This window comes from Trematomus bernacchii, unplaced genomic scaffold (genome assembly GCF_902827165.1).
Source record: "Trematomus bernacchii unplaced genomic scaffold, fTreBer1.1, whole genome shotgun sequence".
Taxonomy (NCBI): domain Eukaryota; kingdom Metazoa; phylum Chordata; class Actinopteri; order Perciformes; family Nototheniidae; genus Trematomus; species Trematomus bernacchii.
Genome location: NW_022987547.1, coordinates 10,491,184 through 10,512,658, shown reverse-complemented (window position 1 = coordinate 10,512,658; position 21,475 = coordinate 10,491,184). Strand labels below are relative to the sequence as shown.

General features: G+C 39.8%; 1 protein-coding gene across 1 annotated transcript; it reads right to left on the bottom strand.

Annotated features, from left to right (window-relative positions):
- Nucleotides 1–2,213: 2,213 nt before the first annotated feature.
- On the bottom strand, nucleotides 2,214–20,594 carry usp20 (ubiquitin specific peptidase 20). The gene is given in 26 exon segments (XM_034122990.1): nucleotides 2,214–5,566; nucleotides 5,841–6,009; nucleotides 6,096–6,164; nucleotides 6,559–6,661; nucleotides 6,757–6,865; nucleotides 7,162–7,243; nucleotides 8,654–8,823; nucleotides 8,913–9,039; nucleotides 9,718–9,898; nucleotides 9,993–10,038; nucleotides 10,156–10,189; nucleotides 10,280–10,374; nucleotides 11,676–11,848; nucleotides 12,097–12,209; nucleotides 12,756–12,905; nucleotides 13,741–14,182; nucleotides 14,184–14,267; nucleotides 15,927–16,005; nucleotides 16,127–16,240; nucleotides 16,345–16,414; nucleotides 17,702–17,804; nucleotides 17,918–18,058; nucleotides 18,142–18,204; nucleotides 19,316–19,369; nucleotides 19,998–20,100; nucleotides 20,409–20,594. Coding segments are annotated over 24 exon segments (2,838 nt in total). The 5' UTR covers nucleotides 20,076–20,100; nucleotides 20,409–20,594; the 3' UTR covers nucleotides 2,214–5,566; nucleotides 5,841–5,851.
- Between the last annotated feature and the right edge of the window lie 881 nt (nucleotides 20,595–21,475).

Here is a 21,475-nt window from a genome sequence, read left to right as displayed (position 1 = left end):
AAACATCCCTGTATACATTCCATTGAAACATAATCAATCATACAAATATTTGAGAAGTAGCCATAAATGAAGTAACACTAAAATTAGGTGTAATATTAGGATGGTGAACTGTCCCTTTTAAAAAAACAAGTGTCATGTTCTCCATTTCTAGTCAGCACTAATTCATGACTCTTGTAGCTCACAGTGATGTGAGCTCAGCAGGAGAGAGAGGGGTAACAAGTGCAAACTGAGGTAAAACGGGGGAACCATTCAACTGTCCCTAATCTGGAATATTAAATATGTATATATAAACCCTGACACAATCCATCTTTTTTTGACTGCCGGAGGGACACAAAAATACTTATTTAGCAAATACACTGAAGAAAACCCATGCAGCTGATTCACATTAGCACAGATATTTCCATACATGATTGGTAATTATTCCACTTCATTAGTTCCAATCTCAACCATCCCTCCTAAATCTGTGATGTTGACCTTCATCACACAGGGCTGAGAGCCAGTAGCAGGAGTGTGAATGACATTAATGAAGAGGATGGAGTGGTCTGCCGCTGCCCGCCACACCCATCCCTGTCCTGGATCCTCCGTATTCAACGTCCTATAAAACTACTGCTCTGGGATGATTAATTATTAAGCAGTATTTATGGTGTGTCACCAAAAGCATCCCTTAAAGCGTCCAGTTTGCCGAAACACACACACAGACTAGGAAACATGCCATTGTTTTTAGGTCATGTGATGTAAGCTGCAGCTGCATTTATGTCCTCTAAGCCAATTGTAGTTTTGGTCTCTTACCTGCACAGATTGTCTGCTGTCCTGTGTTGCAGAAGGCTCTCAGTGTGCATCATATCCTCCCATCTGCCAGCTGTGTTTTCCTCTCCGTCTGCCTCTGTCTGGATGCAGCTCGGCATACGTACGGTGGACTTGAGATGACATCACAGCTGCACACTGGAGAGTTGCCCCCACTCCTTTTAAATAACAAGTAAACCCTGTCACTCTGGGTCTAACACTTAACTATATTTGGATCCTAGACTAAATAAGTTAAAATAACAGTAAAAGAAGTGCAGCTTTACTTTTTTTTACTAAAGTAAGGATCAAACTGAAGTCAGTGTCTCAAGGGAAGTTGATACACATTTAGATAGTTATATGATTTATCTGGACACTTTATTTACGTATCTATTTGAATTGCACCAATGAAGAGTCCCGTTAAGTTGTACGATTCAGAAAAACTGATTTCATAATTTTTTGTATTGGTTAAAATCAATAAAGCACAAATGTATATGCCATTTTTAAGACAAATGTTTTTTTGTCAGCAGGATTATGGAAAAATTAGCAGCCTGATTTTTGTGAAACTTAGTGGAAGGATGTAGCATTGGCCAATGATGAGTCTGCTACATTTTGGAATGGATCCAAAGTATCTTCAGCAATTATTATCGTATACATAAATAGCTTAGACATTGTGCTTATTAACCTTAATGTATAGAGTAAGATGATGAATTTGATACGCATGTTACATATGGAGCTGGAGTCAGTTAGCTTAGCTTAGCATAAAGACTGGGTTCAGGGACAAACAGTTAGCCTAGCTCTCTGTCAATACATTTTTGTTTTAAAAACGTATCTGATATGTAAACCAGAAGGACTCTCAAAGAGTTTAGATGTCTGCCAAGTCTGATTTCATAATTGATGTTTCCTCTCTGTGATTCAGATCTTCTTCAGAATTGTATCATTTATGGGCCCTTGCTGCATCCTTCCAAATGTTACGAACAGTAGTTTTTCCCAAATGCTGCTGACAAACAAACGGGCAAACCCAAGAAAATAATGTCCTTAGGGGAGCTAGGTAACTGTCGCCTATAGCTTCGTATTTTACACACACTTATGAATGTTTTCCCTCTTCTTAACTGACTTTCAGCCAGACAGTGCATGATCACATTTTCTGAAATTACTATTACAATTTTTCCGCCTAAACTCAATGCCCCAGGGTTATAATGTATGACTTTCCATAATTAACATACTTCATAAAGTATACTTTGCAAGGTAGCGGGGTATAGGAGGCAGCCTGTTGCAGCAGCTCCAGGTGGTTGTTTTCTTATTTGTTTGTGTTTTTTTTACCATTCCTATCCTGTGTATGAATGACGATGGCCACTTGTTGTCCCAATTTGGGATGAATAAAGTGTGTCTAATCCAATGTTATTTATATCACAGCAAAAAGAAAACGCAGATGAAATCAAAGACCAGGCAATTTTAATCATTAAACCAGTCATGAGTAATTACATCAGTTATACAGACATTAAGACATATCATTTAAGACGTAAGTCCTGTGTTATCACCATGATCATGACACAGCCACACACTGTAAAAAATGGGGAAAACATGAGTCAGCGGAAATCTGTTGGGCTGTCTCCAGGCTGTCACGATATTCCTGATGAATGTTCTCAAACCACAGCAATGCTTGGATTTCCCTGTGAAATAGAAATCTCACACGCATAGCTACGTGTTGTAACAGAAGCAAACAAACTCCCGGGCGGGGATAATTATGTAATTACCACGCAACGCTTCTTAACACACATTGCACAAAGATTTGTCTTTTTTTTCATTGCACTTAATCCCCCAAAAATCTAAACATAGCACACACTCACAAATCTCTATAGCATCAATATCATCTCTGCTGGATACAGACTGGACACGTGTAAAACGAAAATGCTACAAAACAGTTTTTCTTAAGACAAATTACTAAAATAGGTGAATTGCTCTTTGGACACATCAACAAAAAAAACAAAACATGGAGATTATTTTTAGACCATGGTCTGGAATAAAGTGAAAATAAAGGAACATTTGAAGTAGAATTAATATAATCATGATGGCTTTTTTCCGTTAAGTATTAAATGGTTTTGCTCACAGGATATTCAGTATGACGACTCTGAACTATGAGGATTTTCCTTTTTATTTCTTTGAAAGTAAAAATGATATTCCTAAAGGTAGTGTATATTTATCTTTGTAATAACAATGAATTAATAAGAAAGGGGTTGTGGTGATGAAGCTAAACAATGTGCAGCTTCACTCTGGTTTACGCAGCTTTATAGTTCTAGCTCATTGTTTAGCTTTCTGTGCTGCTATTTAACTGTTTTACTTCACTCTTATAGCGTCATTTTTCAGAGTAAAAGATGTAAAAATCATCTGTACACTACCTGTTCCTAACTAAACAGACATAGTGAGTGACTAGCTGATACATATATTGAAGGATTTGGTACATGAAAAGGCAGGTATTTCCCTAAACGGAGCCAAAACAGTAAATATTGGTATCCTTTTTATCAGAAACGTGACTCTAAATGATTGAAAATGTTGGTCTGGGACGGCTGAATGTGTCAATTAGCCACGGTTTGCTAACATCAACTTGAATAGTTATGCCTGTCTTGTGTTCCCAAATTGTTTTCGATGTCTTCAAGTGACCAAAAAGCAGTTATTTAAAATGTAACTTTGCAAAAAACTGAAAAAACAAGAACCAAAAACTGTCAGATCAAATAAACCAAAAAGTAAAGTTCACTCGCAACGTCAGCCTCTGGTGTCAGCTCCTATATCTGTCATACTTTAATTTATTATATATAGATTGTAAATGGTACTCGTAACTTTTCCTGCTAAGACATGTCAAAATATTTACAGTGAGAAATGTCTGTTGGGTATTTTTGATTACCGTCTGCTCGCATTGTTTGAGTCATTTTATAAACAGTTTAAAATAATTGTGCTATTTAAACATAATTTAATGAAACAGAAAGATCATTTAATGGGTACTCTAGATTGGTATTTTTTATAAAAATAAGAGAAACACTCGACATTCTTGTTTCCCATCGCTCACTCTACCACAACAGCAGGCTTCAAATGTGTCGGCACACTCTGCAGGTCTGTACAGTAAAAAAAGGCAAGCATGTGATTCATCTACAATGAGAAAGAGGAGGACGTGTTTTTTGATGTATTTTCCCCCCAAAGTTTCGACTGGCTTCGTGCCATTTCTCCTAGATTTGACCCTGATACTTTAATCGCAATTTATGCTGTAAAAGAAGGAATCTGCAGAACAATATTTAGGGTGATATTTCAGATTTAAACAAAGTAACTGCTCTTAGCAACTCTGCATGTTCGCTGCTTTAAATGGAAGTCAGAGGCTGGTATTTGGAGGTCTTTGTAGTGTCTTGTTGTTTTTAAATTGCACAACACACGGTTTGAGTAGTATCTGTGATCCAAGGATATAAAAAAAAAAAAGCAAAATATCTTAATACATATTTCTCGATTAAAGAGTGTTGCGGTTAGAGGAATGTGTTGATTCATCGCTTCCTGTGTGGGTAGAAGTGTTCAAACATATTAAGATTTTGAATAAACGAGCTATAGTGAAGACGTGTGTTTTTACATATCATTTTAAAATGCATCTTCAAGAAGAATGCAACTTGCAGATGCACAGATATTTATAGCAGTGTGTGAGTATAGCTTATTGTTCTGATGACAAAACATGCACAAGGAAGATTGTTTGTGGAAATAAGAAATATACTTGATCAATCAAATAATAATCATAACTTCTTTATTTGTGCATTTTGTGCTGATGTCAGATCATTTTTTAATTTTGAAATGATTATGTCATTGCCCTCTCTGTTCAAACAAGAACTGCATTATTTTTTTATTTTTGAGTCATCTCTTTCAAAGAACTGAGATGAGGACATTCTTAGTGTTCAATTTCAGAAGAATTACAAGGTTTTCTTGTTTCCTTTTTTGCAAATGTACCACTACTGCATCAAATGTATACTCATCCTCTTCCTGCCCTTTTGCCATGTTTTAAAATAGTTCTTAGAAATCAGCTATTTCTGTACTCTGTTTGAAATAATAGCCATTTATCTTTATGCCCCTACTCTTTATGGGTAGTGCCGGACAAGAGGGACAACATATTTCAATCAATTTGACCACAGAAAATAGGTTGGGTTGAACTAAAGGAATAGCAAATTCATGCATTTTGAAGCTTTATCAAATACACCCTGAAAAGTGGTTGTTTTTGTTGGACACATGCATGTTTTCTGGAACCTGCTGCAGTATTTTCTTGAAGATCTGATCATTTTCCCTGGCTTAACCAAACAACAGACCTCCATTCCTGAGGGCTCAGTTATACTGTGTATTTAAGGTTGGAGGTGCAAGAGTATGATTTATGTGACATCTCTCACATGATGTCTGAACTTGTTGCTATGTAACTAGTAAACAGGCAAACAGAAAGCTCGTTAACGTCCCTTGGGTTTTTGCTTCCAGTGAAGTCCTCAGTTCTCCTCCTCAGCAGTATCTGACAGCTACTGACACACCATAGCTACCAAAAACACCTCCAGAGATGTGACACGACATCTGTTTTTTTTACACATCTTAACATTGAGGATCAGAGTTATCCAATAAATAATGTGACATTTAAAGTACCGTTTCACCCTCTTTGCAACACGGCCTCAGAGTAAGCGTTGCTACATTTACAAAGTGCTCGCGACGACGTTTCTCCACCACGGTGCAAATTCCTCAGCTTCCTGCGAGAACAGGAGTGGAAAGAGAATCAGGAGACCTGTGGGAAATGAGAAGCAAAGAGGAAAATGGACTCTTAAACCAAGAAGCAGTGTCGATTGGAATCACATATGTTTGGCCACATGTGCTATCTTACTCTCTGCTCACCAAAAGGAATTTATGAGCTTATGTGGGTGGAAAAAATGGGCCTGATCCAAGACCGGCTTCCAGTAAAGTGTTACACATCCCCCCGCAGTATATTTATTGTATGAAAGTCTGTGTATATGAATAGGGAATGTTAGGGATTATGGTGATTTCAAAGTAAACATTCAGACCTGTTTTTATCTCAAAGTGCTCTGGTTTCTGCCTCGATCTTCCTCTCCCCGTGGAGGCTGTCGGGGTCGGCCGGGGCCACCGTCTGCCTCACTGCGATCTCCGGCCCTCCGCCATAAATTCCCAACAAGTACTGCCATGTCTCCTCTGAGATCTGACCGTAGTCTGCACCTAAATGAGGAGAGACGCACATAAAATGGTTTATTGACATATTTTTTTATTTCATTTCCACCTTTACAACCAGGGCTGAGATTTACCTTGCTTGAGTTGTATGTGCCCTCCTTTCATAACGCCGATTTTGCTGTTGTCGATGGGACCCGGTGGCTCTGAGAAAACACAATACAAATATATATAAAATGATGATGTAGTATTTTATTTCTCTGTACAGCATTTCATTTTACGTTCTAGTTTTAGCTCATCTTATTCTAATCTACTTGTGTATAGTTAACTTCTCCTGCATTACTTCACTACTAAACATTCACTTGCATTGTTTTATTCCTCCTATGTTTCTTTTATGCACTATTTGTATTGTCTTTTAATGTTTGTAACTGTTTTGTCTTATATTTATGCTGCATTGTTAGTGGAGCCTGGGACTAAGGTTTTTGACTACACTGTAGCTATTGTGCATATCACAATAAAGCCTTTGAACTTGAAGATATTTTGTAAAGCTAGAAAAGAACTTGAATTGATGATTGTGCTTGTGTTCCTGCAGGGTCGTACCGTTGTCTTTGCCCTTCACGAAGCCCTCCCACTCTCTGAACCACTGCATGCTGATGCACAGGATCACCGTCGGAGCCTCTTCAGCCTGAAACTCTTTGTTCAGCTGCAGACAGGAGAAAAACTGCTCGCTCAACCCCAAACATGGAGATACGTTTATGCACAGGTGCCGGTAAACTCATGCAGAATACAGGCTGTTACCTTGATGAAGGTGTCTATTTCAGTTTTTCTGCGTTTAGCCAGAGCTTCAATCTCTACCTGGCAGATGGCGCACATATACAGGTGGTTCACTGCAGGGCCCCCTCCAAAACTGAGGAACACCAACATTCAAAAAGAATAGCACTTATATAATGTGATGTAATGTCAACAAATACAAATGAGTTCATAAGATGTCAGCTAATGTAACCTTTGTCTATGATGACTTAAGTTATTTTCCTTTATTATGACATGTTTCAGCTACATATGTTCAGTCTGCAGGGACATTTGATACATATGTCTTCAGCTGTGATTAAAACTATGTCACTAGAGCAGCAAAAGTGTGCCATTTGATCCATGAGTATACACATTTTGACACATTTTAAATATCAAATATTGTTGCATATTCACCTGTTGTAAAGGTACTCCCACACATTCTGAGGAACAATCACAACCAAGTCATCCACGTAGTTGTATTTATTAGGAGGGATTCCTGTACAGAGGTGAAACACATTTAAGTTAAAGCAGAACATCTATTAACTTTTCTCCTCATACACAAACTCCACAACCTTCTCCCTGCAGGCTTAGTGAACAAAGAAAGCCATGTTGTTCTCATTTAGATGCATAAACTAGCCAACTATCGTTCAAATCTTAACAGGAACACTTTGTTTCTATTGCTGAAATGCCTTGAGAGGCCACAAACCTCCTCCATCCTTTAACAGCTGAATAATATGGTTAAAGCAAACTGCAGAGAAGCCAGCAGCCGGTTTTGGGAAACTGTGAGTGGGTTGAATATATTGATTTGTCCTAAAACTTAATGTCAAACCTTAAATTCAACACCTCAAAGAATTAGAATGATTCTTTAATGTTAATATGACTGTTAACTTTACAAATGAAGCATCCAAGTTACAAGCTCTTTTGTACAGCTCTTTAAAGTGGACCTATCATGGTATATTTAAATGATATATTGTAGGGCCATACATATATAAGGTATATTTATACGTTTCTGTTTTCAAAATACCAAACAGATCATGCATTTTAGCCATGCCTCATTTCGCTCAATTTGCACTTTTTTTAGCTCTGCTCTGCAAGGGCTGATTCTGTGAGAACAGCACCATCTACAGGCCTGGCATATGTACTACAGCGTCTCCAGCGCTTTCGAACGGCAATGGCCGTGTCTGTCTCCTCCTGATTGGTGGAGTTGGCCCAATAGCCGTAGCGCCACCGTCCTGACGTCAGGAAAGTGTTCAAATCTGGATCAGTTTTTATCAGATTCGTTGCAGCCCCTTTTTTAGAGATTTGGGTATGGAGGAAAATAGAGAGGGTTGTGTTTTCTGACACTTGGTGAGTTCCCTGGAACACCGGGGACACATATTCATGTATAAAAGACGTACAAAAGTGCATTTTGCATGATAAGTCCCCTTTAAGAAACTTTGGTTTATTTTAATTGGTAAAAAATGTAAGAGTACATATTATGCTCATTTTCAGGTTCAAATGTGTATGTAGTGTCTCTACTGTGACATGTCTCCGTGCTTTAATGTTCAAAAAGCTCTTTATTTTTCTCATACTGCCTGTGCTGCAGCACCTCTTTTCACCCTCTGTCTGAAACCAGAGCCCAGTCTGCTCTGATTGGTTAGATGACCTGCTCTGTTGTGATTTGTCAACCGCTTAGAGAAGTCCCGCCCCTTAGACTAGCGCTAGCCTATAGAAGTGCTAGTGTGACATAGTGATGTCACTATGTTCCGGAAGTAAACAAAGGAGTCCAATGGAGGCGTTTCAGGCAGGGGAGTGTGTAGGAGAGAAAGTCCCTCTGGAGGGAACCCAGGGATTTGAGCCTTTGCAGACCATGCATGAAAACCTACATAACACACTACAGGAAAGGGAAAACTCTCTTGCCACCCACCTCCGTGCTGACAGAGGAAGGTGTGGTTGCTGATGGGGCCCGGTTCGGTGAAGGTGTTGAACTTGTTCAGCCACTCTCTGGAGATGTAGAACTGCAGCAGGCTGGGCTCCTTCATGCTGGCCAGAGCCACCACCTTCTGCCGCTCTCTCACAGACTCCTCGCTGCTTTTCCTGCAGGAAATAAATACAGTCAGTGACAACATTTAGAATAAATAGTCTCAGTATAAATGTTTGAAATGATGGGATCTTTGAGTGCTGACCTATAGAACAACACGTAGGCCTCTGCATTCTGCACCACCGTCTCATGGACCTCTGTCACATACTGGTCATCAAACTCATACCACTGACCGTTAATCACGTTCTGACAGTACGCTATGTAGTGTCCACCTGCAACAACAGAAAGCATTTAGATAAAGAGAGTGTGAATGCGTGACCCATAGTACCGTCGGGACTATTAATGGACATGGAACACTTTTGTATATAGTTAGATTAAACTTGCTCTGAAATATGTTCATGTGCAAATGCAACTTTAATATTTAGTAGGTCAAGTGACGGTTATAATAAGTAAAGACCACAGCTAGGAGTCCTAAAGGTGAGACGCAGAAGCACCAGATGCATCATGCATTAGACCTAGCCTACAGTTTTAAGCTACATTGCAGTGATTTGCCTTTTTTTCCTGTATTTCCAGGTAAGAAAAAGCAGTGACAGATTTAAAATGAACGTGTAAGTGTAACAAACTAGCGGTAATGCTAATATGATATTTACATTACATTTTTTTATAGTTTAAACAGTGAAATGACGAGTGTGTCATGTGAAACAGTGCGTCACCTAAATATTTACAGATGCATCATTTATTAGACCTAGCCGACAGTATGACAGCTACATGTTTTTTTTGTGTGTGTTTTTATATTTTCAGAACTATACGAAGTATAGCATGGAAGTCCTTTTTCTACCAAGTGTGCAACATGAAGACAAAAATAAACACCTCTGCTGATTCTGACATGACATGACATGGAGATAACTTTTGATGTGCTTTTATCTGTAGGAAATGAAGTAACTTCGTACTTCCTGCAGTGCCGTGGTGACAGATGACTGACAGCAGGTCGTAGGTGGTGACCTGGGACGGACTCTCTTTGGCCAGGAAAGGCCTCATGTCCAGGCCCTCCAGCGGGAAGGACACGTGGCTGCTGATCTTAAACGAATACATGACCTCGTGCCGGAAGCGTTTCAGGTGAATGCAAAGAATCTACAAAAAAAAGCACACGTTATGAAGCCAAACACAAGCTAAACTAAACTTGGTATATGCAGAAAGAAGGAGATCAGATAAAAGAAATGTGTACCTCTGGAAGCCTAAGTACTTTGCAAAATTTGACACCATTTCTCAACCTGTAGAAAGAAAAAAACCTTGTCAATAATTCTAAATGGAAAACACCCTTGCATTAAATAGGATAATCTCTCAAAAGAATACAAAAGTATTCTCCTAGATTTACTATGCATACTCACTTTTTACATCTCTCACAGCTGTACATGTTGTCCCCTATACACAGAAAGGATTTACATGTGAATTGTGACACATTTTCTCGACAAGAGTATCATAGTACATTTTGCACAGTGTAGCGCTGTTTACCTTTGAGCTCATCTGCAGCAAAGAAAGCAGCGAGGCAGTCCTCCAGGGTCACCATGGGCCCCCAAAACCATGTGGGGATACATGAGACTACGAACCTGTTATAACATAAAGAGACGTGATCATTATGGTGACAGAGACCCCTTAACTCTGTTCCCTCACAGCGACCATGCGGAGAAAAAATGACCTTCATGAAGGTCAGAAACCTGTAATGATTAAATGACCCTGAAAGCATCGCTGCCTGGAGCTCCTGAAAGGGTCTTTGATGGTAGGTTTAAAGGGCGGCTTTTACCTTTAAACAGTGCCTTGAAAGGGTTGCTCCTTAGACGGTCGCATATGCACACATAGTGCACCCTTTTCTTCAGATTGAATATGCCCAGCAACCAGGCTCTCTGACAAAACAGGGAGGCGGGATGAGGATGCATGGATGGGCATGATGGTGATTGTTAAAGGGGGCAGTTCACCCAAAAATCAGAAATACATGTTTCTTCTCATAACTCTAGTGCTATTTATCTTATTCAGCTAAGAGTCCCCAAGGGTTGGAGATATCTGCCACAAAGATGTCTGCCTTTTTCTCTCAACAAATCAAACTACATGGCACTTGACTTGTGGTTCTTCAAGCACAAAAAAATCAATTCGAAGAACTAAACAGATGTGTCTCTTTCCAGAAGTCCTGACACTGGAACTCAAGATAATCGTTGTGAGCAGTTCATGTAGTAAACTTATCTATTATCACATCCACTCATTGACGATCTATGCATAAATGCACACTTCCCTCTGTGCGGTGATACGGCTAGCGGGTGTAGTTGGGTAAAAGGAAAAGTAATTTCTACATGAAGCTGCTCGCAACAAGGTTTGTAGATCATCTTGAGTATCTGGGTCATGATATCTGGAAGGAGACATCGCTTTAAAAGTGTGAAACATAACACTAATTTTCGCATTGAAGGTATTCCTGATTCTGTCAGGGCAGAAGTCTAACAGGAGCCTGCCTCATCATGTCGTTGGGACCATATCAAACAACTGCAAACATGAAACCAACAATAGGGGCATTCACTACATATATTCAAGAGAAGGTGATTTCACATCGAAGGAAATGAATCGTGGTATCTCCCTGTTAATAGCAAAGTCCCAACATGCCCTCAAACGCATCATTTGCACTTGATTTTCAGAGATAATGTGGAGTGATAATCAAGTGAGCATCACTATCTATTACTCATGATTCCACTTGCCTCCTTTTACTGTAAGGAACTCCCTAAGTAAATCATACAGTGATGAAATAATCTGGATTACCATCTAGATGTGAACCTTGAATCAGAAACCTGCCTAGGGAAGATCTCAATGACCCCAGCATATCAGACAGCTTCTTTTCAAATCATTTGTTCTAAAGCGCTCCACTGACCGGCGTATGGAGTCCATGAAGAAGGTGACCCAGCCCTGCGAGCCGTAAGTGTCGGGACACACCCCGGTCTTTACCGGGAGGTTCTGATGTATGGACGAATGGAGCTTTGCCAAGTCCTCTTTACCCGGAATAGGGAGGGACAAGTCCTGGAACGTTTCCACTGTAGTAGATACCTGTCATACATAAAATATAAGAGCGTTAAAGGATATGTTAATACTAGGGCTGCATGATTTGGAAAAAGTTTTAGTAGACAGATATTGCAATTGCAGTATTAGAGCATGATCATTTTTTAAACATCATCATTCAAAATATAACGAAACGATCATGGTGGCATTTTAAATCTCACATGGAAACATTAATAGTATGAATAAAGTAAATATGTAGCCCCCCCTGCTGTTTAAACAGCTGAAGTGCAGCTCACCCTGTCGCAGGTCAAACACTGCACCAGACTGAGGATGGAGCCATCGAAGATGTCTGAGATCACACTGCGGAAGTGAGACTGTTTCTTCTTCCTGGCACTGAGCAGCAGCTGAGCTGAAAGATTCATGTAGGCAAGGCAGATAATAACGTTATACTGTTGATTGAACAAAGGCATCTTAATCATTGCTACCTGCAATACTGTGTTTGGATAAAGGCAAAGCAAGCAAGTCTATAGTATATTGTGATGGCAGGCACACTTTATGAAATAGAATTAAATTCCCTGATATACTGTGTGTGATTCTGAAATAAAATAAAGTTCTCCAGAACAGGCTACTTCACAATGCATAAATATATAATTGTAAATGCATATGTATAAAAGAGGCGTGCTGTATATGTGAAACATAAGGAACTCTTACTGAAGAATCAAATTCACATCAAAATCAATAAGGATCCTAGCAGGTGGTGCCTTGACTTCCTTTTTCACTAAAACTCCAGCATAGATCCCACTGTCCGTAACAACTCAATTGACTCTGTCGTGCAATTGCAAACATCCAATGCAGAGGTTTAAATAACTGGAACTCCTCAGGAGTCTGTAGAAATGATAAAGTGTGTTATATGGGCAGTGAAACATACTTTCTCTTCTCTGGGATGTGTCCTTACCTTTTTTGAAGGCGTACACAGGCCCTGCAGAGCGCAGGGGGCTGGAGCGAGGCGGGCTGGAGGACAGTTTGGGATGCAGCTCCTGAAGCGTCCTCACAGGACTGCAGGGAGTGGACTGGGTCTGGCTCATTGTCACCTCATTGTCTGGCTCTAGAAAACAGTATGTTAAAGGCAAACATTGACGGTTCAGAGACAAATGATGCATATGTTAGATATAAAAAAACAAAACAACAGAAAAATCCATGTTAAAGGGATAGCTTGCATTGTTTTAAGTAGGGTGACATGAGGTACTTATTCCTAGACAGTGGAAGTTAATGTTGGTCGGCACCGCTTTAGTTTGGATAAGCAGATAGGAGTACTAGCATGGGCTCTAAACAATACAGTATATGCTGCTATGGAAGGGGGCAACAGCAAAACTTACAAATAAAAAGACGGTTTAAATGAAAACTGTATTAGGAATATTTTCCCTGCCTTATCTTGTGTTCAGTCGACAACTATAGCCGTTATCTTTCGTCTCGTCAAAGCCACCAGACTCCATTGATAAAAACAGTACCACACAGAACTTAGGTATCGATTAGTTCTTTGTTCACAAACAAACTAATCAATGCAGCGGTAGACCAGCAACTCCCCCAGTATGTGAGATAAAATCACTGATTTTGTCCACAGAGTCTAGTGGATTTGAAGAAAACATAGAAAAGGTTCAGTTCCTCATCAAAAAGGACCGTCTAACTGCAAGGTAAAGCACTGAAAATATTATAAATAAAGCGTAAACCCAATCTGATATTGATTCTCTTATGTGGCTTGAAAAAGTTTTATCCGGCCCCCATCCACAGCAGAAAGTTGCTTCGCTTCCGTGCCGGTGCTCCTGTCTGTTTGTCCAATCTTGGGGTGTGCCGACCATCATCTACTGTAGGTGATACACCGACTATGAAAAAGTGCCTCACACAGCCCCACTTCAAACACTCCGAACTATCCCTTTAATAACCTGAGGTGCTGCTGCTCTGGCTGCTCTGCCCTTGCCCAGTATCAGATAACTGGTTGTTCTCTTGGTTCTCGGCCTCAGTGTTTGTGGTGGGCGTTAACTCCTCTTCGTCTTCCCGCTCGGGAGCCCCCTCCTCCTCAGCGGCCGTATCCACATCGGCGTCTTCGTCCATCTCCTGCGAGCCTCCGCGGAGAGGAGAGCCCGACACCCTCCTCTCCTTCAGCCTCTCCTTCTCCGAGATCACCCCTCCGGTACTGACGCCCACCACCCCTCCTCCGGTCGGCGCCCTCACCCCGTCGCACTCATCCTGCAGGAGCAGCTCTCCGTCGCCCACGCCTCCCCCCCCCTCCCCCCGGTCACTGCTGGAGCCAGAGTCACATGATAGGAATTCATCCTCAGATGGGGAGCGCTCTCCATCTCTTATCTCCTCACCATCACTTGCCCTCCCCGCTCATGCTGCACTCTGTCAGCGGCTCCTTCAGTTCCTCGTGCAGCTGGTCCATCAGGCAGCGCAGGAACTCCTGAGTGTCCTGCAGCAGGAAAACACATTGCATTCACTCAGAGGCAGGATGCATTACAGCTGATGCATAAACACACAGTCAGGAGCTTTGCAAAGAAGTTCATTTTTGGACAGAAATGTGAGTAATGGTGTATTTCTTATTTACAGCACAAAAGCATTTTGTATAATGGTAAGAAGTGGTACAAGGAGAACCTAATCAGACACAACAAACACTATTATTGTCAACACTTTGCCAAGGTAATTACAATACAACAAACCAGATACTTTCAATCAAACGTGCACTAAGCCTGAACCAAATTCAAAACATTTCTAAACTAGAGTGTCATACAAAGAATTAGACCATCTCAAAGGCTTGATTTGAGTTGTTTATCAAAAATTATGTTTTTACTTCAATAGAGCTACTTCAAAGTCACAGATGTTTTTAAATGTTTAAGCGGGCAGTTTGAAGGTATGTTGAGGTATCAGTTTCGCCTGTTTTAGCTCAAGTAGTGGATGTCACCTGGATCAAGTAGTCTCTCTTAAAGGTGGGGTAGGTAATTTTGGAGAAACCGGCTCGAGATCGCTAGAATTTGAAAATACACAACCGGAAAAAATCTGCCACTTCCTTACAGAGCCCCTCCTCCAACACACACGAACGTGCACATGACCAATGAGGGCACGAGATAAGTTTGTGCACAGATGGAAGGCTGACAGGCAGGTAGGCCATCCAGTTATTTTAGCCGGGCCGGCTAAAATGATTGGTCGTGCTTTTTACAGCGCTACGGCTTCCACAGATGACATTTTTTGTATGGATTTTTTGTCAAAGCACTTAAGATATTCATTGCTATCGAGATGTTAAGAGCATTCCATGGAATATAACAAAAAGTGTTTCTGAAATAAATTACATACCCCACCTTTAAGTTAAAGAATATTGTATGTGACATGGGAAATAAACTTATTTTTGTTTTCTTGCCATGGTTAGATAAGAATATCAATATCATTCATGTTGTGCACAAAATATAAAGCTGCAGTCATGGGTTCAGTTACCTTAGCTTAGCATAAAGATTGAAAGCAGGGGGAAACAGCTCAACTGTTGAAAGGTAGCAATATTGATATAACTCGCACATTTCAAGCTCACTAATTATCACCTTTCATATTTTGTTTATGTAATGTACAAAAACTGAATTAAAGAAATGACATGTTGTGGCTAGCTAGCTTCCCTCTGCTGTGCTAAGCTAAGCTAACTGCTTCTCTGCAACAAAGTGTCAAAAGTAGCCTATTAAATAAAAACACTAATTTAAGAAGGTTGGCTGGATTAAGAAAAACTCATTGTAGTTCAAGCAATTAAAAAGTCACTAATGCAATAATATCCAGATAAAAAGTATCTAACCTCTCCTAGAGTTTCTCTCCACTGTTTTCTACAGAGAGACTTAGAAATACATCTATGACTTTGTCTGCTTTTGGGACATGAAAGAAAAATACTTCACCAAGAACAGAAGTAGAAGTAAACAATCTAGTCAAGCCTTTGATTAGTATTAACAAATGTAGTGGTTAATAGCAGATAGAAGTCATGTTTAGGGAATGTGTGAGGAACATACACAGGGGTTGAGAGTTTAAAAACAAAGGACAAGACCGTGTCAGGCTGTAGAGTGGTGCCAGGTGTAGTTACCTGCTGGGTGCTTGCCCCTACCTGCTGAGCGTAACCACGAAACATGGGGTTTACTAGTTTGATGCCATGAGACAGACTGGTAGGCACGACATAGCTGGGCCTGCAGGGGGGAGCCATGACAGTTAGTTAAATAAACAGTAAAGGATTCATTAGCACACAATCGTCTCGTATAGCTGCATTCTGTCTGTGTCGATTTATGTCTCTTCTCGTGTGTTTATTACCGTTTTTTATGCCAGAGTTCGGAGATGAGTTTCTGGTAGCTCTTGCAGAGAGCGGGCTTCTTATCGGTCCGGACCAAGCCACTGCAGTCCAGGAAGAACTGAGTGAGAGGAGGACTGGAGGGAAAGGGAGGAAAATATGACGTCAGCACAAGTGTTTCACTCAAGAGGAGACACTTCCCCAGTAATGGACTAAACGTAATGACAGGAAGTGACCTCACCAGTTGGACAGAGCTTGAAGAGCTGCATTCATGTAGCAGGAGTTACCTATATTTTTCATTCCTGTCAGGCCTACAAACAGTGGAAACAAGGGCCATACAGTTATTTTATCCCCAGAAATACAAAAGTTTACAAACCAAGCATATTTGTTTTAAAATATGTATTTATGAATGCCAATCTGGATTATAGGAAACAGCTCTAGTACCTAATCTTAGGACTCAAAGCAATTGTATCTACAGATTGTATTGTAGATGGCCCCTATGACCTAATTCAGGGGTCGGCAACCCGTGGCTCTCGAGCCGCATGCGGCTCTTTAAGCCCTCTGCTCTGGCTCCCTTGAGTTTAGACATAAATAAGAAGGAAATTAAATTAAAGTATTTGTACGACTATTTAAATGTTGTTGCACGGTTGAAAATGTTTCGTATCTTGTATTTTGATGTGATACTGTGACACATAAATCAAAAACAAAACGGTTTTAATTAGGTCAACTAAAATATGCGTCACATCCTGCTACGGTCCCGCACCAGCGCCTTTTCTTGCAGGTGAATAACCTGACCCCCGGCTCGATGAGCGGACTATGGATAAATCAAAGAAAATAAAAGTATCGGAGGAACACAGGGTTTAATTCTGCGTGGACAGAGTTATATGCTTTCACAGCAAACGATGCTGGCTCACCGGTGTTTGATATGTGGAGAGAAGTTGTCAAAGGTGCTGCAGCCTTTACGTATGGAGGAAAAAAATGGAAGAGGAAGACAGCTGACGATCTTCAGTCATAATTCAATCAGTAAACTCTTTTTAGGGTGCAGCTATATGTTTTATTTATTTCAAAGAGGGTCAATTTTAATTGTATTTTTTTTTCCTTCAAATGTGCAGAGGAATCCCAAGTGCTGTGTTTAATTTATTTTAAAGTAGGCCTGTGTATTATTTTTTATTCTCCTTATAAGAGTTTTATAAATAATAAATGCAAAAAAAACGGTAGTTTTTGTGTATGATATAACAATAAATACAACTTTATAAGCTATCAAATATGTTTTGCGGCTCCAGACAAAACAAATAGTTGGAAAAGGGGGGAAAATGGCTCTTTTGGTCAAAAAGGTTGCAGACCCCTGACGTAATTGAATCTATCTACAAGGAGTTTGATAATACAAATAAAAAGATTTATTCCGAGCAGAAAAATGTTTAGGGAGTAATTTGACAGTGTATGAGGGCAATTGTAAGTAAATAAAAACAATTATAGAAATGATAGACAATAATTTTTTTTTTTATTTAATTATTGAAATTAGAAAATAAAAAATGATTGTAAATGTTCGGAAATGTATGTTTACTGGAGAAAAAGTGTTCACAGCACACATTTTGTACCTCTGGGTTTAACCTCATCCTCCTCTGACTCTGAACCCTCATCTTCAGCCACAGCAATCGGTACTCCTTTCAGTGGGTGACTGAGTGGCTGAGGAGGCGCTTCCTTTGAGATTAAAAGATACTATTAATACGGTGGTGAGTATGAAACAGGTTTGGCATCAATTGCACTTATTTTTTTCCTTTTAAATCAAAGGATGTTGATGTGCAAGGTGTTACCTGCTCTGAGGCTTTACAGGTGTGAGGAGCAGCGTGGACAGGCAGCAGCGCCGGCCTGTGCTCCAGAAACACCTCCCGCTCACACACATAGCACCAGATCCTGAACGTGGTCAGGTTCACCGTCAGGTTGTGCTTCTCAGCCTGAAGGAAACACACTCACAATCATTCAAGGGACATTTTTCCAGGAGGAGGTGAAATGTTATATTCAATGTGAGGGGTTTTACCTGAGCATGCAGGGTGCTGTGATCGGAGAACGACTCTCCACAACCAACATACTGGCAGTCGCTCTACAGAGAAAGACTTCTTATTTTATCTTGAAAGGCATTACATCTTCCTGTCTTATCTCTATGAATCGGCAGTTCCCTTAATAATACATATTTATTTATCTTACTTGCACATATTTGGTAGTTGCTTACCTGCCTTAGTTCAAAAGCTACTTCATTTATAATTACATTTATGCCCCACATAATCATTAATTATTAAGCATCCACCTGGCCTCCACCCACAGTATCACTCAACTCTTTTCCCTAGTGGCATCTTAACAGTCTCTCACCCTACGCTTGGTATTGCTTACTGACATTTCCAATAACTCCTTTTGCATACTCTGTGCATAAGGTAATTGTTTAATTGTTTCACAAAACTTCAGGTCTGCTGCAGCTATTTAAAATCAAGGCTGAAGACTTTTCTGTTTGCCACTTACTTTCTGTTCAGTCAAATCATTATTTGTTTTATACATCTAAACAAACTCTTTTATATTACATCCGTTGGTTTTGTTTAATTTGTTTTACTCGTATTGTGTTGGGTTTTGCAGTCCTGCACTGTCTTGATGCTTTGATGTTTTATGTAGAGCACTATCAAATGCCTTGTCACTGAAATGTGCTTTATAAATACACTTGCCCTGCCTTGCATAATAAATGGATCCCTGACAGAATGTTTGCAGAATGTCAGACCCATTCTTCTTCTCAAAGAGCCCTGAATGATTGATCACTTATTTTAGCAACATTAACTATTACTTAATGTTTTATAATGTTATGTTGTTATGACCATTAAACATGTATTTGCATTGTAATATTAATTCAATGTATGTGTTTAGTCATTGTCTTTGTTCCCCTGTTGTTTTGTAGTGTTTGTCCCATGGTTTGTCCTCACTTGATTTGTATTGTTTTCATATTGCTTACCACTTGCACCTTCACCATTGTACTGTGTTGACCAAATGTTATTGTTATTTTATTATTTAGGTTGAAAAAAAACAAAAAACATTCACCTAGCCTTCTTATTTAAAATGCAGCAGTACTAGCACTTACAGTGGTCATAATTTATGGGACAAGTTGCAAAAGCTTCACTGATTATTACCCTTCAAAAAACAAAGATTTAAACATGGTATAACGTTTTTTGTACCTGCAGACAGGCCCACAGGTTTGGGCCCCCTGCTCCACAGGACTGGCATGTTCCCTGCAGATTTATTAAAATAGAAAGGAACAGATTAAAATATTGCAAAACATGTTGGGTCACTTTGACACATCAAGGATGCTTCCATAGATACCTTATTAACAGCAGTAGTGGAGGAAGTATTCAGATAATTTAAAAATACTTAACACTTTGATAGTACACTGTCACACGTAAAAGTTCTGTGTTTAAGTAAAAGTGTGTACTTATAAAAGTAAAAGTACTCAGATGCAATGCATAACAATCCAAACTATACTAATCTCAGAAATATTTAAACTAGATGTAAACAACTAATAGAAAGACCAACCAGATGTGTGAATCTGAAACCATAAATATAAACAAAGTACTTGCCAAATAATTTCTAGTCAATGGGTGTTTAACCAAACATACCGTTTTTTATAAGCTATTTTGATGTTTAGCGAACAAAATTCTCTATTTTTTAAGTATCCAAAAGCTTTCAGGTAAATGTGTGGTAAAACTACAACATAACAGAGCATATATTCCAGCTCATGCTTTTTTTATTGGAGTGGAATAAGGCTGCTACAACAACCTTGTGGGATGTGTAGGCCATGGAAAACAGCCAATGACCTGAACATGGCATCTTTTATTTCCCAGTGAATGAATAAAAACCCACCTTGGATTTCTCGAGGAGGTCCTCCTTGGTCACCTCTCCTATGGAGTCCAGGTGTGGACACATTTCTGGTTCAGCCATAGCTACTCTTCAGGGGAACGTCTTGCTAATTTGACAGGGCAGTAATAATAAAACTGTAGTGATACAGATGAAAAGCTGTTGTAGCTAAAGCTAGCTTTATACAATAATCTAAACACAATAGCAGGATATGTGCATCAATCACATGCACCTCTTCTATGACTGATAACTGGAGGAATAGTTGGATACATATTGTTTTTTTAGCCCATCTTTTCACAATAAACCCCCACATAATGTAACATCTGAAAGGCCTTATGTTTAACAAACGAGAGCTCAGAAATCATCTCCTCACTGCAGCGATGACAGCAGCACATTTTATGAATGAGTCGTATTTACCAACAGAAGCAGCTGACACGATGATCATCCATTTTTCTCGTTAACAATCCATAGTGGTTGCGGGGCAGGCTATAGTATGCTAGCAAGATATTGGAGAAGCCGAGCCGAGAGACGGACGCGATACCCCCGGCCCACCAACCCCAAACAACTCGCCCCCTCCTCCAATCCTCCGCACGGCACGGCACGGAGCGGAACGACGCAGGTCTGGAGGAGGAGGAGCGACACGGAGCGACGTCAGTGTGACAAATCCAGCCCATCCAGTGTCTTTACAATGAAGGCATATTTGTTTAATGTAATTTAATACAATTCATTATTAGATATACGAAAAGACGTTTATTTATTATGTTTTTGCTAAATTGAACGTTTGTATTGATTAACGTTTAAAAAAAATACCTGTTTACGGAAGTGACGCAATATTGTACGTCGATTAAATGCCCCCCCCCGAGCCCACGGATGAACACAGCAAATACTTATTTAATACATAGAAAACCACCCAATATATGGTATTTTTCGTCCCGTCCAAATATAGGAAGACTATCATGACAATACATGTATCACTTATTTTTGATGTATTCTTATTACTGAACGATTTATTCTGTTTCTTTGTATTTATGTTCCCCGTTGTCATTATTTTATTATGATCGTCGATCGATATCAGTAATATGTCGTATGTATGCCATTTCCGATAATATTGAAATTATTAAATAACAAAAGTATGACAGTAAAAACGCATTAACACTGTTAATTGTAACACTGATCCTGAGTCAGAAATTTATATTTTAAAACATCAAAGCAGAAGCGGGTAGGCATCTGTCACATCTGACTCCAGATCGGTGCGTAAAGAGGCCACGTAATCACGGCGCAAACCTCGCGGTATTTAGGCTACCCAGAATCCTTAGGTCTTCCTTTCTGTCTGAACCAACATGGTGAGTGGATAGCTATTTCTTCTGTTGCTGTTCTATCTGTTTGCATCCTTTAATGTATGCACATTTCAACATCGTATAATGTTACAATGGCTTATATGAAGTATGTCCGTTAGTTTAATGCAAGAATTGTCCGTCGATGTT